This window comes from Somniosus microcephalus, chromosome 13 (assembly GCF_052327205.1).
Source record: "Somniosus microcephalus isolate GS21.2 chromosome 13, FLI_Smic_1.0, whole genome shotgun sequence".
Lineage (NCBI taxonomy): Eukaryota > Metazoa > Chordata > Chondrichthyes > Squaliformes > Somniosidae > Somniosus > Somniosus microcephalus.
The window spans coordinates 167,419,440-167,447,088 of record NC_140999.1 but is presented as its reverse complement, the minus strand read 5'-3'; the positions used below and the strand labels follow the sequence as shown (position 1 = coordinate 167,447,088).

Below are 27,649 nucleotides of genomic sequence, written 5' to 3'. Positions count from 1 at the left end.
TTCAGGCAGACTCCCACGTTGTAGAGAGCACGGAGGCGAGGCCACAGAGAGAGAGATGGCTTCTGAGAAGCTATCTTTTATACCCCATTTGGGGCCCGCCCAAATCCAGATGTGTCTGGGCTAAACAAAAGGGATCAAACTATCCCCATTGTCTTGTAATGGGTTTGGATGAATCACCCATTCGTTTAAACTGTTTTTTTTCCAGTTTAAATGTATCCTCATTGTCTGTAATGGGCTTTGAATAAAGCTGCCGTGGTTTGAAAAAAAAGCATGCCTATTTCCTTGATTGCTTGAGTAGTGTAAACAAAAGTCATTGTCCTTGTGGTCAGACTGAAACCGCAGTAATCCTTTGTGTAGCAGTTTCTGTAAACACATCGATTGTCTCTGCAGGGAGGGGAAACTCCCTGAACTGCCTTTGATTGGCAGTCTGGTCAGCCATCTTTGATCTTCACCTTTTTCCACAGACACACACACAAGCTGCCTTTTCAATTCCTTGTCTTCTGCCATGCGGTCTGGCGGCCATTTTGATCCCTGGAATTTTATACTACCCAGGTATTCTTTAATCAAAATTCAATCTTCGGAACTGTAGGAAATCTCGAAATTATTGCGAAGTCCCTACACCTGTCACTGAATTGGGCAGATTGCTGGAGAAATACAATCCAGCATTGGCAAATTTAGAAGCAACTCACAATGTGCAAGCAATGGCAGGACACTGAGGAAGAATCAGTAAGTTTGAAGTTCACAACTACATTACTCGGGTCACGGATGCCCTATTTCAACATCCTATGTATGTAGTGGAACCCTGATTTGCATGTAGTAATGGTGCTCCTGTCTGATTCAGGTGAGCGTCTAGGCCACCCAGCAGAATGCCCCAGTAAATATGGCAGCGGAAATCCGCAGATGACTGCTTCCAAGCGTATGTGCTAGGATGCCCCTGCGCACTGCAGTTGCTATTGACCTTACTGAAGTTCACACAGGAGAACCCGGGCTTTGGTGCCTAGGGGCTGCAACAGAGGCACCCCACCCCAATAGGAGAGTCCCTCCCAGTAACATATGTGGCCAGCTTGGTGGTGTGATGCCGGTTCTCGTTGAAATAAATATATCCTGCCCGCTCCCTGTGGACCATTTTGTAGGGAATCAATTTTGTAATTTAAAAAAATGTGATTCCTTCTTTTATGGGCTTCCACTTCTGTTGGAGGTTGGAGAGTTACACCTGGTAAAACCAGGCATACCTCCACTGATGCTACACCATGTCCTGACTTAGGGTGGGTACAGGAACTCCAGCATTCCAGAGTCCTTGCTACATCCAGCCTCACTCCTCTGACATCCAAAGCCTCATAGGGGGCAGGCAGAGGGTCTGACCTTACTAAACCATTGCCGAATCCATAATTTAAGCTGAGACCCACCATATCCGAGTCGCAGCCAAGTTTGCAGCCATTCTGTTCAACTCCCACCAGAGTTATGGCTGGAACAGCTACAGATTTTCAGGGGCATGCTCTACAAAGAGGCTAATGACTGGTACTGCTGGAGTATTCTCTTATTTATATTATTATAGATTTTTGAAGCTTCGCATGCAATGAAGTACCTTGCCTGCCACCAATGAATATCTGCCTATGATTTTCTGTCTGTTGAAATCAATACACGCTGTCCATGGGTGAGGTACCTTGACATAGTTGATGTAGCTTGACGTCTTGACGTGGGTGAGGTACCTAGATGTGAATGAGGTACCTAGACGTGGTGAGGTACCTTGCCGTAGGCGAGATATCTTGATGTGGGTGAGGTATCTAGATGTGAATGAGGTACCTAGACGTGGTGAGGTACCTTGCTGTGGATGAGGTACCTTCATGTGGGTGAGTATTCTGAAAATGTACCCTTATAAATGGTTTCAAGAGGTAAGAATCACAATGTGACAGAAGGGTCCTTGGCAATGGAATGCTTTCACTCAGCAGCTGAAAACTATTCTTCAGGCATCACCGCTACCCTTACACACCCATAAGGCATGACTCATCCTGTACCTCTTTTTCTAAACCACAAAACCCTTCAAAGTGTTCTTTTCTGGGTGAGTGTGTGTTTCATGGTGATGATGCTGAGTGCAGTGATGAGGCTTGTTGCTGAACGCACTCAGCTTGCAGCTTGTACAAGAAGAAGAAATGGGGACATGATAAGTGAATGCACATAATTAGGCATGCTATTGCTGCATAGACAGTCCCTGGCACATTTCATGGCACAACACAGTCATTTCTTTATATCTGCTGAAAAACTTTTGAAAAGAGGGAGGCCGCGCAGGCCCCCATAGCTTACTCAGCCAGGAAAAAAAAACTTGCAATCCCACCATCAAATCTCATGCTAGTTCACTTAAAAGCAGTCCTGATCAAATGAAGCTCCAACTTGGTTCCATGTAAAGATATTTGTCCTATTCATTTCAGTGGAGTTTAATCCCAGTCCTATTCCTCTTATTGTATAAAAATAGAAAATGCTGCAAAGCCACAGCAGGAAAGTCAGTACCTGAAACAGAAAGATGGGGTAACAACAACCTGCATTTATATAGCGCCTTTAATGTAGTGAAATGTCCCAAGGTGTTTCAGAGGAGCGTTATTTTAAATACTTCCCTATTTAAATGCTATCTGACCTTACATGCATTTCTGGCATGCTCTGTTTTTATTTTGGATTTTCAGCATTTCTGAGTTTTTTAGCTATTCACTAATATTCCCTCTAATTTTTTTTTTGTGCGGCCCCTTTAAATTTGCTGCGCGGTACCTTTTCCAGCGGCAACAACTGGTGAGCAGCCTGCGCGGGAGCTCCCGATCGATGCGCAGCCGCACGCCCGCACACCTATGGGGAAACGTTACTATTCACCATAACAGCTATTGTTTTTGAGTTCCAGTACAGAGAGTAATGCAGTAGAACTAGCCTTGCCTGAGTGAGGTCTCTGCTGGCGAACCACTGAATATTTTCTTTTTGCTATTGGAAAGTTGCTGATTCAGATTATATATGTACATCAATTTGGGATCTAATTTAGTAAAATAATTCCAAATGAAAGGTTTTGAAAGATTGTTTCCATTGGTTCGTGACTTGCTGACATAGATTTAAATTTTTCACAAAAAGATTGAAGGAAAAAATTTTAAATAGAGGGTTATTACATAGAAGTTACAGCACAGAAACAGGCTATTCAGTTAAACAGGTCTCTGCCGGTGTTTATGCTCCACACGAACCTCCTCCCACCATACTTCATCTCACCCGATCACCATGGCCCGTATTTTCCGGTCCCAACGGGTGTGTACGAGCTCTGTACACACCTGTAGGGACCTTGCAAGTGCTGGTTTCAGGCATGCAAAGCGCATGCGGTGAAAACTGGCATTTCCGATCCTCTTGACAGATCGGACACCTGCCCGGGAGAAGGGCCTCTGCGGGTAGAGAGTTCCGCTTTCTGCAGAACCTCCGCCCGCTGAAATCATTTAAAAATCTTACGCCTGATAAAAGCAGGCGCAAGGCCTGCTTTTATCAGCATAAGAGTTTAAAAAAGTAAAAAAAATTCACTCATTTATAATTTTTAAATCCTTTTATAAAAGGTAAGTTTATTTTTAGCCCCGTAAAAAACTTTAATTTTTTTTCAAAAAATAACATTTTTGTTTAAGATGTTTAATTTAATGTAATTTTAACTAATTTTAAAAACATGACATTTTTAAAACATTTATTTAATGTTTTGATGTGTTTTTGGAGTGATCCCCATTCATACTTTTGGCGGGTCTAAGCTGAGAGAACTGTCAAAAGTATGAAGGGGGATTCCCTTCTTTCATTGTTTCCCCATGGACCCCGTGATCCCAGGGACGTTTGCGAACCGCCTGCGCCCCTGGGATACCTGGGCCCTGCGCATTTCGTAGAGCAGAGGCCCAGTAGCAGAAATGTCCGGACCTCCGGAGCCCTCAGGTAAGGGCGTAGATTTTTCCCAGATCGGAGGCCTCTGCACGCAGGAAGCCTCCGATCAGAAAATATGGGCCCATATCTTTCTATTCCTTTCTCCCTCATGTTCTTATCTTGCATCCCCTTAAATGCATCTATGCTATTCGCCTCAACCACTCCATGTTCCACATTCTCACTACGCTCTGAGTAAAGAAGTTTCTCTTGAATTCCTTATTGGATTTATTAATGACTATCTTATATTTATGGCCCCTAGTTTTGGACTCGCCCACAAGTGGAAACATCTTCTTTATGTGTACACTATCGAACCCTTTCATAATTTTATAGCCCTCAATCAAATCCCCTCTCCGTCTTTTCTTTTCCAGAGAAAAGAGCCCATGTTCAGCCTTTCAGTATTAGAACATGGAAAAGAAAATGACCCAAATACGCAGAGTCTGGACTGGCAAGAGTGAACAACCAGAAAACCGGCCCTGAAATGTTTTTCCACAAGTGGCTATCAAGACAGACAAAATAGCATCATTTAAAGGGGAACTGGATAAGTAATTCAAAAGGAAGACCATAAAGTATGTAGGGAAATTAGATAGTTCCAATTGAAGAGTTAATAACGACACAGCACCATGGGCTGCATGATCTCCTTCTGCACTTTAATTTTTTATGACTTTTATGAATTTCTAATATAATAAACACAATGGGGTGTGCGGGGTGGGGGGAGGGGAGGGTGTGGCGTTCAACTGCTGCCTGCCTGCTTTCGCCTGCGAAATGGGCAACCAGCAGAGTAAAATCTGATGGGGATTTTTTGCACGCCTGATTCAATTTTCAGGCAAGCCTTTAAATGGGAACCCAGCACTCCCGCCCAAAACATAGGGAAGGCTGTTTAAATATGTAAATCGGGGTCCTAAGCCAGTTGCTGTGATTTGCGTGGAGAAATGGGCGGAGCATACACAGTGCAATGTTCGTCCTACTTTTTGCTGGCTTTGAAAGGCCGAACTAGTGGTTCTTAAAAGGGAACATTGGAGGCCGCTCAGAAAAGGTAAGGGCCTAGAAATTCGGTGGGCTGCGCCACCAGTTAGTGCCTAAAGAGGTTACTCAGTGGCTTTAGTGCCACTGGCCACGCCTCCCGCGAAATTTAGCGGGGCACTAATGGCGGTGTTGGCCTGTAGCGCTGCGCTGCCACCGATGATGTCATCGGTGTGCGCAGCACCCCACTACCGCCCCGAACGCGATATTGGCTTGTGCCCCCCCCCCCCCCCGTGTAACGCCGATCGCAAATCGCGACCGGTTCACGGGGCTTACCTGTGGCGGTAGTGGCGCAAATTAAGGTGGAGGTGCGGGGCGGCCATTTTTTTCGGTGGCTGCCTGCCAGCACCTCCTCGTGCTGCTGTCCCCGGCCTCCTGATCTCCCCCCCCCCCCCCCCCCCGCCCGGGCAGTGCCGGCTGTGTCCCGAGGGCCCGGCACTTCTCTTCGGTGCCAGGCTCTTTTGCCGGCACTCGTGATCGGTGATTGCGCTGGTGCAGGCCCCTCCCCCTTAAGAAGGGGAGGAAGGGCTGCAGTACAGCAGCGTGTAGTGCCGCAGCATGTGGCGCTGCGGCACCTAGCGCTGCGATATTCAGTTTGAGCGCCCCAAGTGGGATGCGGGGAGCCTCAAGCAGCACCCCGAGTCTCTCTTGGGGCGCTCCAACTGAATATCGGGAGGGCGCAAGCGGCTCCACCCGGAGCGCAAATTCCGGCGCCCAGGCGAGCTTGGCGCCCCAAATGCGGTGCCACCGAATTTTTAGCCCAAAGTCTTTTTTAAAAGTTTCTTGTGGGACCAAGAGGAGCATTCATGCTCCTCCTAGCCCCACAAAAATCTTCCAACCTGCTGCTGACTGGTTCTCAATCCTCCGGGATCTGCACACCTACCCAACATGCTGGCTGTTGGCTGACTCCACGTAGAAGTCAGACGATTTTCCATGGAACCAAACTGGCGAGCTTCAGCAGAGTGCCTGTTTGACACCTGTAGATTGCCGCTAAAATCGAAATCCTGAAAATTCGGGCTTGTCGATTGTGGCTGCAGTGAGCACAGCACTGTTATTGCACCCATATTGGGCCCAAACCAAACGACTCCCACAGTTCTTCCTTGATTCTTTTTTAAACAGGGAATTGCTATATAATGAATCCACACTGCCTTCATTCAGGAATAGTCGCTGATATTATTTATCTTACAAAGCGGATAAGTCTCTATATATTCCCTGATTTTCATACATGCTACATTGGCTTTTGATAAGGTCCCGCATAAGAGATTAGCGTGTAAAGTTGAAGCACATGGGATTGGGGACAAGGTACTGACTTGGATAGAGAACTGGTTGGCAGACAGGAAGCAAAGAGTTGGAATAAACGGGTCTTTTTCCGAGTGGCAGGCAGTGACTAGCGGGGTACCGCAGGGATCGGTGCTAGGACCCCAGCTATTCACAATATATATTGATGATCTAGATGAGGGAATTAGATGTAATATCTCCAAGTTTGCAGATGACACAAAGCTGGGTGGGCGTGTGTGCTGTGAGGAGGATGCAGAGAAACTCCAGTATGATTTGGACAAGTTGGGTGATTGGGCAGATGCATGGCAGATGCAGTATAATGTGGATAAGTGCGAGGTTATCCACTTTGGTGGCAAAAACAGGAAGGCAGATTATTATCTGAACGGCAATAGATTGGGAGAAGGGGAAGTGCAACGAGACCTGGGTGTCCTTGTGTACCAGTCGCTGAAGGTAAGCATGCAGGTGCAGCAGGCGGTTAAGAAGGCAAATGGTATGTTGGCCTTCGTAGTGAGAGGATTCGAGTACAGGAGCAAGGATGTCTTGCTGCAGTTGTACAGGACCTTGGTGAGACCACACCTTGAGTATTGTGTGCAGTTTTAGTCGTCTTATCTGAGGAAGGATGTTCTTGCCATGGAGGGAGTGCAGCGAAAATTCACCAGACTGCTACCTGGGATGGCAGGAATGACGTATGAGGAGAGATTGGGCCGATTGGGCTTATACTCGCTGGAGTTTAGGAGAATGAGAGGGGATCTCATTGAAATTTATAAAATTCTAACAGGACTAGACAGACTAGATGCAGGAAGGATGTTCCCGATGACGGGGGAGTCCAGAACCGGGGTCACAGTCTAAAGATAAGGGGTAAGCCATTTAGGACAGAGATGAGGAGGAATTTCTTCACCCAGAGAGTGGTGAACCTGTGGAATTCTCTACCACAGAAGGCAGTTGAGGTCAATTCATTAAATATATTCAAGAAGGAGTTAGATATATTTCTTAAGGCTAAAGGGATCAAGGGATATGGGGAGAAAGCAGGGACAGGGTACTGAATTTGGATTATCAGCCATGATCTCATTAAATGGCGGAGCAGGCTCGAGGGGCCGAATGGCCTACTCCTGCTCCTATCTTCTATGTTTCTATTGCAAACAGAACCAGAAATCAAGCTGGCAAGCATTGGCTTTGAAATGGAAAAACTGTTTAAATGGAAGCCATGCAGCTTGCTGAGAATGCTGGCAGTTAGATTAGTAGTATAGCTGCTTACAGGTAATGTGGTGCTCTCTTTCCCCAGTGCCCCAAAACAACATGAAAATCAACTACAACGAAGAGGGAAAGTAATAATATAGTTGCGGCATCTTTCAAAGTTTACACAATGCCTTCTCCATTATCTCTGAAAATTGTCACTATTGAGCAAAGCTGTTTGTTTTTGTGTGACTGAAATCTGGTTTTTAACATTCTGATAAGTGTTTGAGCATTTGCATAACAGAATCCATCGTTTAGCCTTCAATTCAATGCTACAGCTTGTAAAGTTAAACATCCTAAATTACAACAAAATAGCTTTTTCATCCTGTATAATTAAATTCTAGCCACATATTCAAAAAATGCAAGCTAGGTACATCTCCTGAATAGTATGTTTTATTAAATGACATCATGTGACAACGAAGAATAAGATGTTTTGCACAAAGCTGAACAATTTTCAAATCCTCTCAGCTTCAGAACAATCGGGATGCAGAGCTGCCAGTATGTAATTTTAATCACTTAATTTGGACAATACAGCTATAAAATAGCCAAGCAGGTGTGACATGAGGCATTTGAAATAATAATTAAACAATTAGAGACTTACCTTAATACTGTTGATAGTAAAGTGCAGTGTGTAAAAGTCACCTTGACAGCTTATAATTACATATTCATTTGACTAGCTTTCAACTGAGCAGGATGGATGTATATAGATTCTTAGAAAAAACAGATGGTGTGGGTCTTATGAATTAATTGAATTCCACTTTTCCTCTTTTTTATTTCTTCCTTTATACTAGTTTTCTTTCTCCAGCAAATGATTTATTATAAAATTAATGAACGATTATAAATTATGTTCATTATTTCCTCAAAATTTGACAATTTATATCAACACTCTGTCTGTAATACAAAAGGCAACAACTTGCAGAAACTCCAATTCAACTAAGTTTGCATGAACACATTATTTAAAGTCAGTATTTCAGACATAATTATTTTGGAATGTAAGTAATAGAATCGTCTGAAATTTTCATAAAAGCAAAATACTGCAGATGCTGGAAATCTGAAGAAAATGCTGGAAATACTCAGCAGGTCAGGCAGCATCTGTGGAGAGAGAAACAGAGTCAAAGGGTTGGATTTTGCCAGCCCCGAGGAGGCGGGTATGGAGGCGGGACTGCATGTAAAGTTGCAGAAAGCGGGGGTGGATGGCAAAGCCGCCCCCATCCCGCCTCCATGCCCTTTTGCCAGGAGGCGGGAAGCCGTCCTGCCCTGGGTCCCGTCTCCTCGAGGCGGGAAAGGGATTAAATCCTTTTAACTGTCTGTTAACAGGTAGTTAACAGGCAGAAAAATGGATTAGTCCCATTTTACCTTTTCAGGTGAAGGCTTCCCAACCTCGGAGAACCCCCGCGGGTTGGAGGAGTCGATTAAGAGGTCTGCGGGGGTCAGAGGGGCCTGAAAGTGAGACGTAGAGGTGAGTGATGGGTGCAAGTGTGGAGTGGTAAGTATGCGAGGTGAGTGTTAAGTGTTAGAAAATGTTCACCTACCTTTGTTTCTGCCTACAGCCTTCAACCATGGTGATTCCGGAGTCCCGACATCTTTGTTGTAGATTTCACAGACTGGCTGTTGGATCCTCTGAATGAACAGCCATCTGCTTTCTACAAAGTTAAAAGGTTTGATGAGTCCTGAACACAAGGGCTCATCAAACTACACAGAATGTCAGTGTTTGACAGCTTCACAGAGCTGTCAAACACTGACATTTCTTCTTTCAAGAAATCTTGACTGATGGCACGTCAGACGTTGACGTGCTGTCAGTGACTTCCCCCTAATTGGCCTGCTGAGCCCGCAGGGCGGGCTTAACAAGGTCAATCAGGGGAAAATCCCACTGGTTGGCCAGAAGATGATGGAGGCAGGACTGAGACCCGACAAGCAGCAGTCCCACCTCCAGCACGTCTCCATTCACAAAATCCAGCCCAACGTTTCAGGTTGATGACCCTTCGTCTGAACTGGCAAAAGTTAGAGATGTAACAGGTTTTAAGCAAGTACAGAGGCCGGGAAAGGGGGTGGGCGGGGAAGAGGGGAAGAAAGAACAAAAGGGAAGGTTTGTGATGGGATGGCAGGCAGGAGAGATTAAATGTCAAAAGGGATGATGGTGCAAGGCAAAAGGGGTAATGGGACAAGTAAAGAAACAAAAGATGAATCCAGAGGAGTTGTAAATGGCAACAGCAGAACTATTACCAACAGCTGCTGTCTGAAAAAATAGGAGCAGTGGTTATGAGCTGAAATTGTTGAACTCAATGTTGAGTCTGGAAGGCTGTAAAGTGCCTAATCGAAAGATGAGGTGCTGTTCGTTGAGCTTTATTAGAACAGTGTAGGAGGCCAGGGACTGAGAGGTCAGAGTAAGCGTGGGATGGAGAATTAAAATGGCAAGCGACCAGAAGCTCTGGGTCAGGCTTGCGGACTGAATGGAGGTGTTCAGCAAAGTTATTACCTAATCTGCGTTTGGTCTACCCACTATAGAGGAGACCGCATCATGAGCAGCGAATACAGTATACTAAATTGAAAGAAATACAAGTAAATCGCTGTTTCACCTGGAAGGAGTGTTTGGGGCTCTGAATGGTGGGAAGGGAGGAGCTGAAAGGGAAGGTGTTGCATCTCCTGCACTTGCATGGGAAAGGCAGTGGGTGTTGGGGTGATTGAAGAGTGAACCAGGGTGTCATGAAGGTAACAGTCCCTTTGGAATGCTGAAAGGGGAGGGGAGGGGATGATGTGTTTCATGGTGGAATTGCGCTGGAGGTGGTGGCAATGGAGGCAGATGATCCATTGAATGTGGAGACTGGTGGGTTAGAATGTGAGGACAAGGGGAATGCTATCGTGGTTCTGGGAGGGAGGGGAAGGGGTGAGAATGGAAATAGGGTGGACATGGTCAAGTCAAGGGCCGTGTCAACCATGGTGGAGGGGAATCCTCGGTTGAGGAAAAAGGAATTTTCATCTACTTTTAAATGTGTAAGTGCATATCTCTATAGTTTGGTGAGTGGCTGCCCTACTGAGAAATACATGGGATAAATTAGAGTTGCAAACAAAGGTTCTGTTTACAATCAACCACTTGGCACATCAACTAGCACCACGCAGTTTCAATCAAAGACTAGAGGGTAAAATGAGTCTGGGCTTGAACAGATAGGTCCAAGGCTTCACAGGCAGCTCGCCCTTCTGCGGGATTGAAGTTTGGGCTGCTTGCCTCACTGGCAGCGGCCCTCAGGTAAGTTCCAGGAGTGGGGCTGGAGCTGGGGTGGCGTGATCGCTAGAACTGTGAAGTCGGTGGAAGCACTTCTGCTTCTCCTGGTTCCACAGAAAGATTTTTTTTTTATTAAAAATAAACGTACTGACGTAAGAAAACTACTAGGCACTTGGTCTAAGCGCTAAACAAGGCTTTAATCAACAGTTTTTCAACATGGAGATCTAGTTGTGTCCTTCACTAGTTCCATGTCCTGAGCAAGCTGGGCCCATGCCCGAGTATTTATACTCTCCCTGGACAGCGCCACCAGCAGGCTGCCCAGTATTACTTCATAAGTCATTTCCACATGAATGACAAGATTCATGTCACCTACCTTCTGTTGGCATCCCTGAGGGCCACTGAAGAATTCTGAGGCTGCCTTGCTTATTCATGATTAATTTTATAAAGGAGTCCTTCAATGAGCCTTAGGCTCCTAATTAACATATTCAAGAGGCCTTACCGTTCTTTTAAGTGTCTGTTGACTACTGGCTTTGGAGGGAACTTCACATTGGCAACACAATACCTCATCTGGAATTACTTGATGCCAACAATGGGTTTTAAAAAGTATTTAATGTGTCGGCAGCATTTTTAACTGAGAAACTTAGATAGAAGGCCCATGCCCATTTTACAGGGCACTACCAAGATTGCAAAGAGTGTGTACAAAGACAAGATAAATCAAAAAGTAGTTAGGTGATGCCAACCTAGGGGTAGAGTTTCCGCTTTGGGCGCAATTGGCAATCTGGGCGCAAATTGCGCTAGTTTTCTGAATTGAATTTTTTGCTCAAGTTTCCGCTCAAAACATTTGCATATTGCCGAAAGTAAAATCTTCCATGAACCAGCACAATCGGGCAGTGCTTTAGAACGTCATTTTTTTTTCTTGCTTTATGAACTATTCCTTGATATATTTAAGAGTGGTAACCTGGTGAGGCTTTTTTTTAATACCGCTGAAAGTGGGTTTATCGCAAAGAATAAGCATTTTTAATAAAAGTGTCTAGTTCACCACCTGTGAGTAACCTGATCTTAAATAACTGAAAAAGACTTTAAAAAAACTATACAGAACCATTTACTAGTTTCATTGGTGCACAGTAGTCAGTTCCTTCGTAAATTAAATATTTGTTAACACTTAAAAGCTTTTAAATGGTGCCTAATAGTCTCCTTGCGCCTAAAAAAAAGCTTAATTTTTAGAACCTCCTCAAAGGCCTGCAAACAGGTGCAATTAGCAGAAACTTTCATGGTGAGTAATTAGACCTTGGGGGCATGGCCAGTTTTATGGGCGGGGCAATGTTATTTAAACCAGCGCAAAAGAGTTTGGAAACTTGATTTGAGCTGGACGTAATTTGTGCTTGAAATTCCTCGTTTGGCCGATTTTGGGTGAATTGCGCAGAAAAAACCCAACGCAACCTAGCGGAAACTCCAGGCCTTGAATTCCTCACCTTAATTAACAAAAGTGATCAAAAATATGGCTGTAATATGACAACAGTATTTCCACTAAAATATAGTCACTAGAGGTGGCCTGATGGTGCAGTTATTGATGAAGTACTTCCAAAAGAAGAGGGGTGAGAAAATCAAAGGCTGAATCATCACACACTATTCCATACACCTCTTAATGGTCAAACCAAGAACTGACAGAGGTCCATGAGTAGGTCATGTGCCAGCCAACTCACAGATTAAGGCGGGGTGATCTATCAATGTGGGCGAAACTGGTTTGCAAAATTGCAAGCAATATTGGGTCCATTAAGCTCCACCAATCAGTTAAAGTAAATAAATCAAGCTGATTGTGTTAGTATAACAATGACACATCTTCTTCTCATTCCTCATAGGAGACCAAAATCAGCTGTTTAAGACTGGCAACAAAAGGTATGAAAATTCCTTTCTCTTCTTTTTTCCTTTGCATTGTTCAAGCCCAATAACCAGCATCACACATAAGAAAAAAAAAGTCTTTCTATCTTGTTTGAAGGACGTGCAGAGAGAGAAACTCTCAATCAATGCTTGATTAAATTGGTTGCTAAAATGGCATGCCGGTATCCTGCATGAGTTTATTTTGTGATTACGTTGCCTGTTGTCTTTATGGATCGTACAGTTTATATATATATTATATTATATATAACTGTTTATTTTACACTGAATTACTGCAGTGTTACATTACACTCCCATTGTATTGTCATTTCTGTGCATCAGTTAGCATCTGTAGTTGAAGTTGTCGAGAAATTTAAAAGCCTGCATCCAGATGTCTACTATTCATTTCCGAACATTTAGCCCAATTTACTTTGTAGATTTCATTCTCATAATAGCTGCATTAAATGAAGTGAAATGCAAATAGAAACCTATTCAATAGTATTCAGCTACCATTTCTTTGCTCGGGCCATTTTTTACATGCTTCTATTTCTTTCCACTGCACAGATTATTTAAATTTTGCCCGTTTTGTGAATGTCACTTGTTTCTCTTTAGGCATGGAACACTGTATTGACGCTTTATTAAGCAAATTGAAGGCAAAGTAACAGAGCCACATTTGCATTAAAGCCAACTATCATAATTTATTCTTTTGAAATTAAAATTAGTGGCAGAGGTATCATTAAAACTTTAATCTGAAGTAATTATTCATTTCTCTTGGGGTTTCCAGTTTTATTTTATAGAATGGGGGCTGTGAGATATTATCAAAGGATATTTTTCTCGGTAGACTTGCTTCTTTCTTTTTTTTTTCTTATGCATGCTGACCTGGAACTTTCCCTTTGTCTTAACGGTAATAGGTAGGATACAGATAACTACACCGTACATACTTGTCATCCCAAGTGCAGGTGATTATCTACTCTCAAGTCAGAAATGTTAATTCCTCTCCAACCCTATGCAAACTGTTGTTTTAAAATGTTATCTGCAAAATAATTTGCGTTCTTTTAGATTTAGTGAATGTTTTGTGTTAAAGGAAGTATATTGACCTACAGATGCAGGCTCTGCTAATGTCTCAGTGGATAAATGCACTGGATGGTATGGTAGTGAGCCATAGAGATCAAGGAGATGCCAGGTTCAATCCCTGCCCAGTATCGAATTAGCTGAGTGGTAGGAGCAATACAATTGGACCTCAGTCTCCCTGAACTATGAAGGCGGGCAGGTGGGTGGGGGGGGGGACCTGGCCAAGTGGCCTTACTGGAAAGTGCATGTGTGTGGATATTGGGTGAGGGCAAGATTGGGCTTCGCTGTGGCACCCACACATTCAATAGCCTGCAGACACTCACCATCTAGGCTCACGGGTGAATACTGCCAACTTGGGTGAGATACCAGCATGCTGCCAGCATCTATGGAACTGTACCCTACAGGAGTCATTAGCTACAGAAGAAGAAGAGAGGTGAAAATTTAACTGACAAATAGAGTTTGGCTAATAAATGATGTACAAGCATCCATTTGTAGGCCTTCCGAAATTTAATGATGGGTAGACTTTACAAATTACGAGGGCAAAGCTTCCTGCATTTTGGGGATTCAGGTATGGACGTCAGCTTCTCCAGAATGCTTTTCTGTCCATTAATTTTAATGGCATTTTTGATATGTGCTTCCATCGCATAAAGCTCTGCAACGGCAGCAGGAAATCATAAACTCTACCCATTAAATTCATGGTATTCTTAGAAAAACAGCTAAGCATAATGTGCATGTGTGGTTCAAATGAATGCCTCTTGACATTTAATTTTATGGCAGTTTACATGTGTATCCTGTTGGTAAAAGAATTTCATGCAGACCAAATGTTAATGTACCTCACCTCAAAAGACATTGGGCCAGAAATTCGTGAACGGGGCTTGCCGCGCGTGCAAGGTCCCGATTTGCACTTACCCGACGCGCCTGCCGATCACCTCCAGGGACGCCTGGAATTCCATTTTGAATCTGAAGAATCCCGGGCAGCGTTTGACGTCACGCCGCCCAGGAGTGCAGCCAGCGCGAAGCCTGTAGCGCGCTGTGCAACTGAGACACGCCCCTTGAGGTCTCAGTTTAACAGGACACGCCCCCAATGTTTCTGCCAAGCTGCTAAGCATTTTTACATGCAAAGCAGCAGTTTAAATAGGTTTTTGGAAGTTTTTTGAAGCTTTTGGTAACTTTTATAAACTTTTAAAAACGTTTACATTATTTTGAAGAATCTGAAGTAGTTTTAAACAGAATTAAAGCAATTTAAAGACTTTTAAAAGCCCTAAAAGAATTTTTTAAATTCCATTTATTTATTTAGCAATGTCGTCGTCATACGTGTCTTCACACTGTTCCCTTTGGGGAACTGTATGAAGTGGTGGAAGGATTTATGGCCATGATTAACGCCCATTCCGTGACCGTAACCATCTTTGAACCAGCCATTAGGGCAGTTAGTCCTATGGCAGGAGGGTTTTACGGGCTCCCACAAGCTATACAAGGAGGGGGGGCCACCCACACCCACGGACGCAAATATCCCACTGGATGTCAACCCAGAATTTAGAGCCGGAGCTCCGACTCCACTTGCCGGGACTGCCTGGAGCGGGGTTCGAAACCCTACCCTGATCTGGCCCAGCGGCGGGGATCCTACCGCTATGCCAAAGGCCCAATCCGATTAGCAACGTGAAATGGCTGGAATGAGCACAATTCACGGCATTAAAAGAACTCACAATTGAACTGATGATGACCTCAGCAATCTCCTCAAGGAGGTGGAGGCGCAGCGTCTGCTCATCATTGGTAATGAGAAGTCAAAGGCGCCGCAAAAAGGGCAGATGATAGCTTGGTCTTTCAAGTGGCAGCATAGGGCTCCAGTCACGGGGAGGGAAAAGGCGCAGGAAACGTATGGGTGTCACCTTTTGTGCGGAGTGGGCCTTTTGCGTAGCAGTAAGCATCCCCGCCGCTGGGCCAGAAGGAGTAGGGTTTCGAACCCCACTCCAGACAGTCCCGGCAAGTGGAGTCGGAGCTCCAACTATAAATTCTGGGTGGACATCCAGCGGGATACTTGCGTCCGTGGGTGTGGGTGGCACCCCCCCCTCAGATGGGTTGTGGGAGCCCGTAAAACCCTCACGCCATAGGACTAACCACCCTAATGGCTGGTTCAAAGATGGTTACGGTCACGGAATGAGCGTTAATCACGGCCATAAATCCTTCCACCACTTCATACAGTTCCCGAAAGGGAACAGTGTGAGGATACGTACGACGATGACCTCTTGCGCAATGCACCTCCTTGGACCCTCAGTCGCAGATGCGAGGGGGCAAATCGTGCAATTGTTAAATTTTTCATTTTATTGACATGTAAAATGTTGGCCCAGTAATTCCCTTCCAAATGCGCGAGTACGGTCGGGGTACTTACGCGTCTGGCCGGAGGAAATGCCGGTTTTCAGCATGCACAGCGCATGCGGGGAAAACCGGCATTTCCTGTCCTCTGAACGAAGGGGTTCAGAGGCAGAACGCGTGCGCAGTAAAATTCGCCGCTTTCATTCATGCTTTCAGTGAGGTCAAGTCCTTACAACTTACACATGAAAAAAGCATGGGTACAGTTGCTCCAGAGGCTGCGGAGGAAGATATTTCTTATTGTGGAGCTTCTGAAAGTATGTATGTCTGTATATATTCCTTTGCGTGTTATGTATATATTCCTTTACTTATGTGTATGAATGTATTATTTAATTATGACTTTCAGAGAAAGTAACTTATTGAAAAATCATAATTAAAAACATACATTCATACACATAAGTAAAGGAATATAAAACATACATACATATACGTAAAGGAATATATGCGGACATACATACATAATTACTTATTACTGATGAAAAGTTTCTTTCTTAAAAGTGCTGGAAATGTTACATTACTCATTTTAGAACACTCATTTTCACATTCAATTCACACAGCCACAATTGCTCCTTCTACCTACCGTTCTGAAAACCCGTTTAAAAAAAAAAAATTTAAACTTTAAAACTTACTTAAAATTTCTTAAAATAACTTCCCTCCCTTTCCCAAACAAAAATATTGCCTTTCAGAAGCTCCACGATAAAATATATCTTCCTCCGCAGCCTTGGAACAACTTTACACATGCTTTTTTCAAGTGTAACTTGTAAGGACTTACCCTCACTGAATCCATGAATGAAATCGACGAAGTTCACTGCGCAAGCGCTGCCTGTGCAGTTGCACGCGCTGTGCCTATGAACCCCTTCGTTCCGAGGACTGGAAATGCCGGCGTTCCCCGCATGCGCTGTGCATGCTGAACGCCGGCATTTCCAACGGCCAGATGCGTGAGTACCCAGACCGTACTCACGCATTTGGTCACGAATTTCTGGCCCAATGATGTATTCGAGGATGGAAAGTTGCTGTTGCAATTTTACCCAAAGGAGCTGCCAGGCCATTTCTTGATACTTTCCAAGATCAATTATCTGCTCCCTCCTGCATCTTGGGGCCTTATTGACCCTGTAGGTACCGGACAATCTTCTCAGAACCCAAAACATACCTGTTTTACCTCAATTCAGGACCCAACCAAAATTCAAACTTCTGATCTTCAGGACTCTGCTGCAATCTTCAGCAAGCTCCTCTCTTCTGAAGCTGTAGCGGGTGTCCGCATTTCCCTGCCCTTGCAGTTGTGGGATCCCTCGTGGTGGCGGTTATCTCACCTGGAGCCCATCCAGCTGAGTTAAACAGCCCCCCACCCAAGAAACATGAGTTTATTCATGTCCACTGCATATTTAGGGGGAAAAAAGTGGGTGGGGCGCTCACCTTGACGAAGCGCTCCATCTCCTTCTTGGGGCGCTACTACTCAATGTCACGGCGCCACATGCGGCGGCACATAGCGCCACGTCATTGCCGGCCTCCTCCCCTGATTAAAGGGGAGGGACCGAGCACTGCCGCACCAGGGCTCTGCCGGACCACCGGGGTACCGTGGGAACAGCCCGGCACTCAAGAGTGGACTGGTTGGGCTGAATGGCCAGTTTCTGTGCCGTACATCCTATGTAAGAGGAGTGCCGGGCTGAGCGATCGCGGCCAGCACCCCGCATACAAATGTGAAAGGGGAAAAGTGCTGGCAGTCAGCCAAAATAAAACTGGCCGCCCCGACACCTGCCCTTTTAGTAGCGCTACCACCGCTACAAAACTGCCCCCTGATCCTGTTGCATATATCGTCCGGCGAGAGGTCAGGGGGCGCATGGGAAGTTTGCAGCTGGGGCGCTATGCACGGCACTAATGAGAGGCGCAAAGCAACCCAATTTCTAGCCCTTAGTTTCCTTCTTGGTTTAAATGGCAAATTTGTAGTTAGCCTGTTGCATGCAGTTTGTTTTTTCCAACTGTGAAAGGCCATGAAATTTGACTAAAACATATTGATTTATATATAACAAACTCAATTAGCAGTAAGCTGTGATTTCTGACTGATAGAGTAATTCATTTGCTAATGTTTACTATAAAGCTAAGAAACAAAATTAAACATTTAAAGTAACATGAAAGTAACAAAAATCATACACCCAAAAATTAACTAAACATGAGTTATAATTATAGATATAATTCAAGGGACCTCAAAATTCTGGGGGCTGGAGAGAGTGGGAAGCCTCATTTCCACCTGGAGGGGCAGGAATTTGGGGTAGGTTCAACCCTCTTTGTTTTGATCCTTCAAATTCCAGTGGGGTGGGGGGGGGCCCAAGGTGGATTTTCCACTTGCCTGTCATTTAGAAAATCGCCAATGTCATTCCATTATTTAAGAAGGGTTTAAGGAAGATGGGAGAGTGAAACCAGGAAATTATGGGGGAAAAATTTGGTTCATTTGTGCCTCCCATTAGCCCCATGGGGCGCAAAGCAACTAGCGCTGGGGTGCTTCCCGCGAAATTCAGCGCACGCTCGCGCCCCAGCTGTGATCTTCAGTAGCGCCCCCTGACTTACCGCTGGACGCTATGTCTGATGGGGTTAGGGGGGCCTACCTGCGGCCAGGGCGGCGCAAATTAAAGGGAAGGTGCTGGGCGGTAATTTTTGTTGCTGACCGTCTGCTAGAACCTGCCCGCTTTGCTGTCCCCGGCCTTCTGTGCAGCACCCCACCCCCCACCCCCCGCAGAGCGTCGTGCTGCAGCATGTAGCACCGCGCTGTTCACTCACAGCGCCCCAAGAGGGAGTTGAGGCGCTTCCAGTATCACTCCGCCGCCCTCTTGGGGCGCTACCAGTGAATTTTGGGTGCAGGAGTGCTAACTTTTTCAGGGCACTAAAAGTAGCGCCCCTGCGAAGTCAGCGCCCCAAAGAGGGCACGACCCCAATTTTTCCCCCTATAGATCTATTAGTCTGCTGTGGGAAAGTTATTAGAATCTGTTATAAGGGACGGAGTGACTGAGCACTTGGACAAATATGAACGAGTCAGAGAGAACCTACATGGATTTGTAAAGGACAGGTTATATCTAACTAACCTAGTTGTATTTTTTGAGGAGGTTACTAACATGGTAGATAAGGCAATGTCTATGGATGTTATTTATATGGACTTTCAGAAAGCATTTGATAAGGTTCCATACAAGAGACTATTAGCAAAAATGAGAGCGGATGGAATTGGAGGCAACCTGTTGACATAGGTCGGAAATTGGTTAGGAGACAGGAAACAGAGAGTAGGGATAATGGGAATGTTCTCCAGTTGGCAGGATGTGACTAGTGCTGTCCCCCAGGGATCTGTACTGGGGCCTCAACTTTTCACTATATTTATTAATGACTTAGATAAAGGAAGAGAGAGCTGTATATCCAAGTTTGCTGACGACACTAAGTTAGATGGCACAGTCAGTCATGTAGATGGGAGCAGAAAGTTGCAAAGGGACATTGATAAATTAAGTGAGCAGGCAAAACTGCAGCAGATGTAGTTCAATGTAGGAAAGTGTGAGGTCATCCACTTTGGGCCTAAGAAAGACCGATCAGAGGAACTGAGGAGGAGCAGAGAGATTTAAAGGTCCATGTACATAAATCACTAAAAGCTAGTGGACAGGTACAAAAAATAATTTAGAAAGGGTGGAAGTTATGCTACTGTTGTCTGGTTAGACCGCACCTGGAGTACCGCATTCGGTTCTGGACACCACTCCTCAGGAAGGATATATTGGCCTTGGAGTGGCCGCAGCCCAGATTCACCAGAATGATACCGGGGCTAAAAGGAATACATTATGAGGACAGGTTGCCCAGACTAGGCTTGTATTCTCTTGAGTATAGAATACTAATGAGTGACCTATTTGAGGTGTTTAAGATCATTAAAGGATTTGATAGGGTAGATAGAGTGAAATTATTTCCTCTGGTGGGGGAGTCCAGAACAAGGGGGCAAAACCTCAAGATTAAAGCTAGGCATTCAGGGGTGATGTCAGGAAACACTTCTTCACACAAAGGATAGTGGAAATTTGGCACTTCCTCCCCAAAAAAGCTGTTGAGGCAAGGTCAATTGAAAATTTCAACACTGAGATTGATAGATTTGTGTTAGGCAAGGGTATTCAGGGACCAAGACGGGTAAATGGAGTTGCGATTCAGATTAGCCATGATCTAATTGAATGGGAGAATAGTCTCGAGGGGCTGAATGGCCTACTCCTGTTCCTATGTTCCTATTAACGGGTTCTCTCACTCCCAACAGGAGCAGCAGTGCACCTTCTGCCACTGACCAAATGACTATTGCTATTCAGATGTTATTATTATGGGTCATCTTGTAGCTGATTTGTATAGTACTACTTAACGTGGCTAATTAACCCAAAAATGGTAATTTGGGGTATCTTCAATACTACCTCGAAGATACTTTTTAATTTTAGTCTCACAGCGCAGCAAGCAAATCGGCAGCCCATTTTACATCGCACCCAATTTTCTTTTCCATTTTCATTGATAGCTGCCAATTCGCTACTGACGGTGACCACTTTCACCCCCATTGTCTCTTGGGTGCCTTCAGGAAAGGTTTGAAGGCAATGGCGAGGGTTCAGAAGAGATGCATGAAGATGATGGCAGGGCTTTAGTTATGAGGGGAGATGAGAGAAACTGGGACACTTTTTATTACGACAAAGAGTAAGAGAAAATTTGATAGAGGTGTTCAGAATTATTTGATAAGGTAAATCAAGAAAAATAATTTCTGCTGGTCAATGAGTCAGTAAATAACACATTTAAGATCATCACCAAAAAAACGAAGGGAGAGATTTTGTGATTTTTTTGTATGTAGAGGATTGTTGGAACATGGAACACTCAACCAGAAACAGTGGCATTCCTAGAAGCACATTTTCACTGAACTTTTGTACCTTCCTCCGCCCACCCCCTTCACTCTCTCCATAAACTGATGGTTCATCCTGGAGAACAATAGCTTTGGTGGCACTTGCTCTCTGGTGCCTCACCTCAAGCATGAGGATAGACAGGATTATCAACAGGGTATTCAGCCAAGGGGTCCTTCACTTCCAAGCCTGATTGTGCCTTCACTTGTGGTTCACACATTTGCACTTTCCAGTAGCAAGAGGTTTGGCCTGATCATTTTCTTCTAATTTCTCTTTGTAGCTCAGGAACTCTGAGGCTAAGTAAAGCACCCATCCAGCACCATACTGGATAAGTGCAGCTAAGAATACAGACAGGAGATTGAATCTGGTACCCTTATCGAAATAGTGCATTTACCTACCACACCATTACGAAAGCCTCTAGGAGTACCTTTTGCATTCAACAAGGATTCTTTACTATTCTGTAAGGGTATGTGCATTAAATGCAAAGTACTGTTATATTTTATATTTTCCTTTTAGAGTTTAAAAAAAAAATTGCTATCTATGAAGGAGAAATGCAAAAAACACATTTGTGTTAGGTCCAAGGAGACCTCCCATTTCAGCTCCAACACACACCCCTGTTCTTGCTTACCTGGCATCAACCATGAAGGAAGTTCAGTCAATGAGTGACTGCACAAACAGCCATTTGCATCCTGTTCATTTCTAGTTGCAGGTTGAGAGCTGACATGAAATCTCAACTCCAGTACTGGCTGAGTACAAGGCAGTACTTGGCAGGTTGCAGCTTGGAGAATTAATGTCCTCTCTCAAACAGCTACTAGGAATGAAAAGGATGCTGATTCCTGTTGTTTAAGTGCTAGCGCTCACTAACTGAATCCTGTGACTGCTGCCAGCAAAGCAAGAATTGGGCCTTCTACCTGAGCTGAAATGTTAGGTTTCCTCAGCAGTGCAGATACGTGCTATAATTCTACGCTTCTACTAAAAGGTTTTTTTTTCATAAAGACATTACATGGAAAACACAAAAAAGGCTGAATTGTTCTGCATTCAAAGTACGTTATCCCACAATGGTGCTCGCTTCTTATAAATTATAACATGAAATGGTTAGAAAGAATCTATCCTGGAGAATTATTCCTATTGCAGTAAGAACTTCCTGTTAACAGTTATATGCTCAAGGCTTTGAATAAGGGACAGAGTGGTGACGGCCTAGTTAAAACGAATCTATGTGGGCTCCATGCAGTTCCCATCATCTCCAATATTGCCAACTGGACAAAACAATAAGTAAGAATAATAATAGGTGACCTTTTAGTTCATCACGGTAATGATCTAGATCCAGCCAAAATGTAAATGTAATATTCATGCAGCACTGCATGATTAACTGTACACAATGATACTACGGGGGGGGCACAGTGGCATAGTGGTTAGCACTGTTGCCTCACAGCGCCAGGGACCCGGGTTCAAATCTGGCCTCGGGCGACTGTCTGTGTGGAGTTTGCACATTCTCCCTGTGTCTGCGTGGGTTTCCTCCGGGTGCTCTGGTTTCCTCCCACAGTCCAAAGATGTGCAGGTTAGGTTGATTTGGCTATGATAAATTGACCCTTAGTGTTAGGGGATTAAATACGTGGGGTTACAGGGATAGGGTGGGATATGTGTCGGTGCAGGCTCGATGGGCCGAAATGGCCTCTGTCTGCACTGTAGATTCTGTGATTCTGTGATACTGAGAAGAAAAACAAAGGAAAGACAATTACATATTTTGGCCAAAGAAAATACATTTACTAAACATGAAAATATGCCTATTTATTCTGGAACGCCTTTCATTCACTTTCAAGCCATGGGGGTATGTATAGAAGTAACGGCAAAAGGACAAGATAGATACGCATGTACAGGTCAGTTGTGACATTCCAGGGTCCGTGATTGATTGTTGTTGCACTTTGTAATTCAAAAAAGCATATCAGTAATCCATACTGATACACGATCTATTATAGTGAAAGATTCACACAAACAAGGTCCATTCCTCATACTTCCATGTGTAATTTTATCTATAAAACTCATTTATTGAAACCATAATAAGATGGTCCATGGATAAGCTTGTGCTTTTTGCGTTGCTCTGAGCCCTGAGTGACACCACAGGTTACTGCAGGGGAAAAACAACAGGCAGGCACCATGCAATCAAGCTAGCCTTTGCAGTAGCAAGATCAGAACATGAATGATCTATAATCAATTTGCTCTCTCTTTTGGGAAGAAATCTTGAAAAGCTTCGCATTAGAAGCATTTCTCCTCTACTTTTTCCACTTGCCTCACGTAAGGACGATTGCACAGGGACTGCTGCAGTAGAGCTGACTACATTGAGTAATGCTCCCAGTCCCTGTAAATGGATTTGCGTTTCTACTTGAATATGCTTGTATCCATATCAGTAGGAATTAAAAGGTGAAGGGCTAGCATAATGAAAATGATTTCAGATATTACCTGCAGTAAATGTCAAAAGTGTGACTATATGTCTGTCACTATGCTTCTAGCTTAGCAATGGTTGATGTGCCAAAATTGTTTTCTTATGTTGCAACTGTAATAAAGCATTTCAGAATTTAATTTACTATTGGAATTGGAAAGATAATAATACTTGGTTGTTTCCATGTTCAATTTGTTGCAATTTATGATATCATCATCTCATTTTATAAGATTATTGCATCTCTGTCTTTTAGCATTTTGTAGCAACGATCCCAAGACTTGCAAATGATTTCAAATGTCATGACATTTTCAAGCATCAGACTTTTAAAATCCCCACAAATAGCATCCTTTATTATTTAAATCCATTCCACACGGATTACAATGCAAGGCTTTGCTGGTTAGATATTCGGAGAACTAGAAAACTGATACCCTGCAAGAATTCTGATCCATTTAATACATCAAAAATGTTCATATTTAATTGGTTAATTATTTCCACTTACAATGCCTATAGCATTTCATTTTCTTTTCTGTTTGCTTTTTCCTGAATGTGTGAAAACTCTGAATGGACTTATTATTTGAATAATTATTAATTTATCTTCAGGCCAAGTTTTTTTTCATTTGTTTTTTGGATGTGGGTGTCGCTGGCAGGGCCAGCTTTTATTGCCCATCCCTAATTGCCCTTGAGAAGGTGGTGGTAAGCCGCCTTCTTGAACCGCTGCAGTCCGTGTGGTGAAGGTACTCCCACAGTGCTGTTAGGGAGGGAGTTCCAGGATTTTGACCCAGCGACGATGAAGGAATGGCGATATATTTCCAAGTCAGGATGGTGGGTGATGTGCCTCAATAATTCCGAGACTCGACGTTAGCGAAACAAAACAAGGCTTTTATTAACTTAGAAGGTAACACGTAGTGGAGAGAGGTATCTTCCATCCGGAGGGCTGCAGTACTGGATATGAGGCCAGACTGAGCTTGCTTACATAGGGGCCAGGTATGGGCGGAGCCCGACACACAACACATTCCAATATACAATACAATGGTGAGGAAACGGAACTGGGGGAAGGGAAATGAAACTGAAACCGACCACAGTCACAGGCAGTGATGAATGGAATATTTCATCACATTCACCCCTTCTATAGATTTAGTCTGTTCGGGGGTTTGATAGTCCTCTGCGACCGACGTGGCTGTTGCGGTGCCGCGGGTGTCGGCTGGGTGTCCCCGGTAGCCTCCTGGGTCTCTGCCGGGGGTGCAGCCAGGGTAGTTGAAGGGGTAGTTGGTGGGGGTGCCGTTGGTCGATGTTCTTCCGGGGGTGATGAAAGAGTAGTGGGTGGGTAAAAGTTGCTGCGATCGTTGTCGCTGCTATCGCCGTGGTTGTTGTCGTTACCGGCTGGGGCGACGTCTTTTATGGACACGGTGTCCTCCCTTCCGTCGGCATGCCGGACATATGCGTATTGGGGGTTGGCGTGGAGTAGGTACACTGGCTCCACGAGAGGGTCCGTCTTGTGGCCCCTCACATGCCTTCGCACGAATACCGGACCTGGGGTGGAGAGCCATGACGGCATGGATACGCCTGAGGTGGATTTCCGGGGAAAGACAAACATTCGTTCATGAGGCGTGGCATTAGTGGCAGTACACAATAGCGACCGTATCGAATGGAGCACATCCGAGAGGACTTCCTGCCAGCGGGAGATAGGGAGGCCCTTGGTCCTTAGAGCTAGAGTGACTGCTTTCCATACTGTCCCGTTCTCTTGCTCCACTTGGCCGTTACCCCGGGGGTTGTAGCTGGTGGTACGGCTCGTGGCGATCCCCTTGGACAGCATGTACTGGCGTAGCTCTTCACTCATGAAGGACGCCCCCGTATCCGTTTGGATGTAGCTCGGCATACCGAACAGGCAGAACAGGCTGTTGAGGCATTTAATGACCGTGGCGCTGGTCATGTCTGGGCAGGGGAAGGCGAATGGGAAACGGGAGTATTCGTCCACAATGTTCAGGAAGTAAACATTGCGGTCGACTGACGGGAGGGGGCCCTTGAAATCTAAGCTGAGCCGCTCAAAGGGCCGTGTAGCTTTGATTAAGTGGGCTCTATCTGGGCGGTAGAACCGAGGCTTGCACTCAGCGCAAGTGCGGCAGTTCCTGGTCAGAGACCGAACTTCCTCAATCGAGTAGGGTAAGTTACGGGACTTTATGAAGTGGAACAGCCGCGTGACCCCTGGGTGGCAGAGGTCGTTGTGGAGGGTCTGTAGCCGATCCCCGGTGGCGCTGGCACACATCCCTCGTGAGAGGGCGTCAGGGGATTCGTTAACGGCCCCTGGCCGGTAAATGATGTCATACTCGAAGGTGGAGAGCTCGATCCGCCACCTAAGAATCTTATCATTTTTAATCTTCCCCCTCTGTTTATTATTGAACATAAACGCTACCGACCGCTGGTCGGTAAGTAGGGTGAAGCGTTTGCCGGCTAGGTAGTGGCGCCAGTGGCGCACTGCTTCCACGATGGCTTGGGCCTCCTTTTCCACGGAGGAGTGTCTGATCTCGGGTCCTTGGAGGGTCCTTGAGAAGAAAGCTACGGGCCGCCCCGCCTGGTTGAGGGTGGCCGCCAAGGCGAAGTCAGACGCATCACTTTCCACTTGAAATGGAGTGTTCTCGTCCACTGCCTGTAGCGTGGCCCGCTCAATATCCTGCTTAATGCTTTTGAAGGCGGCGTGGGCCTCAGCAGAGAGCGGAAAAGAGGATGCTTTCAAGAGGGGGCGGGCTTTGTCGGAGTAGTTGGGGACCCATTGGGAATAATAAGAAAATAACCCCAGGCACCTTTTCAGGGCTTTGGGAGTGTTGGGCAGGGGCAGCTCCCGTAGGGGGCGCAATCGGTCGGGGTCTGGTCCGATTTCCCCATTCTCCACCACGCTGCCTAGTATGCAGAGGCGCGTGGTGTTGAAAACGCACTTGTCCTCGTTGTAGGTGAGGTTGAGTTTTTGTGCGGTTTCCAGGAACCTCTCGAGGTTCGAGTCGTGATCCTGCTGGTTGTGACCGCAGATGGTGACGTTGTCGAGGTAGGGGAAGGTTGCCTGCAAGTGGTGGTCATCGACCATGCGGTCCATCTCCCTCTGGAAGACCGAGACCCCATTCGTCACCCCAAAGGGGACTCTGAGGAATTGGTAGAGGCGTCCGTTCGCCTCGAAGGCGGTGTACGGGCGGTCCTCTGGTCTGATAGGGAGCTGGTGGTACGCTGACTTAAGGTCGATGGTGGAGAACACCCGGTATTGGGCGATTTGGTTCACCATTTCTGATATGCGGGGTAGCGGGTAGGCGTCTAGTTGGGTGTACCTGTTGATCGTTTGGCTATAGTCGATCACCATCCGTTTCTTCTCGCTACCCCTTACCACTACCACTTGGGCGCGCCACGGGCTGTTGCTGCGTTCAATAATGCGCTCTTTCAGGAGCCCGTCTACCTCGGTCGCGATAAACCGCCTGTCCTCCCAGCTGTACCTCCTGCTTTTGGTCGCTATTGGCCGGCAGTTAGGGGTAAGGTTCGCGAATAGCGAAGGCGGCTTTACCTTCAGGGTAGCCAGACCGCACACTGTGAGGGGCGGCTGGGACCCACCGTACTTGAGCGTGATGCTTTGGTGGTTGCACTGGAAATCCAGGCCCAAGATCACGCTCGCACATAGATTCTTCATGATTAATACATTAAAATTATCATATACAGTTCCGTTAACGGACAATTGTACCATGCAGTAACCCAGAATGGTCGATGTCTGGGTTTTATCAGCCATAGAGATGGTACCCTGAGTAGGGACCACCTTTAGGGAGAGTTGTTGTGCCAGTTCAGGGTGGATAAAACTCTCCATGCTTCCACTGTCAATTAAACATTTAACCCTGCACCCGTTTACCTCGATGTCCACCATTGATTTGGATAGCGGGTGCGGCCTGGTCTGGTCCACTGTGACCAATGCCACTGTAGGGCCCTGATCGAGACAAGATGGCGTCCACGCTGTCTGCTCATAAGATGGCGGACCCCACGAGGTCGGGCAAGATGGCGTCCAAGATGGCCGCTCCCACGGCACGCACGCGGCGGTGGCGGGTTTTCCGGCGGTTGGTTTTCTGGCGGGGTTCCCTCTGCACACCTTCCCGAAGTGCCCCTTCTTACCGCACTTAAAGCAGGTGGTGCCTTTCGCCGGGCACAGGTTTCTGGTGTGCTTTGGCTGCCCGCAGAAGTAGCAGTTGGGTCCCCGACGCGTCGCGGCTGTCGTAGGGCTTCTGGGGGGAGAGCGGGGCCCCGACGGTGTCGGGCTGCCGGGTGGGGAAGATGCCTTCCAAGATGGCGGCGCCCTTGGTGCACACGTGGCGGCGTGGACGGCGCGGGCTGAAG

At 45.7% G+C, this 27,649-nt stretch overlaps 1 protein-coding gene across 8 annotated transcripts in view; it reads left to right on the top strand.

Moving 5' to 3' along the window:
* The window catches only part of ptprt (protein tyrosine phosphatase receptor type T), a 1,756,894-nt gene that overhangs the window by 1,430,696 nt on the left and 298,549 nt on the right, over positions 1-27,649 (top strand). For 5 of the 8 annotated variants that reach the window (XM_086005548.1, XM_086005547.1, XM_086005553.1 and 2 more), the window contains exons 13-14: positions 12,526-12,562; positions 13,453-13,500. In XM_086005548.1, coding sequence (XP_085861674.1) covers positions 12,526-12,562; positions 13,453-13,500 — 85 coding nt within the window. The remainder of the gene's footprint in view (positions 1-12,525; positions 12,563-13,452; positions 13,501-27,649) is intronic. The other 3 variants (XM_086005549.1, XM_086005552.1, XM_086005554.1) reach the window with 1 other exon arrangement.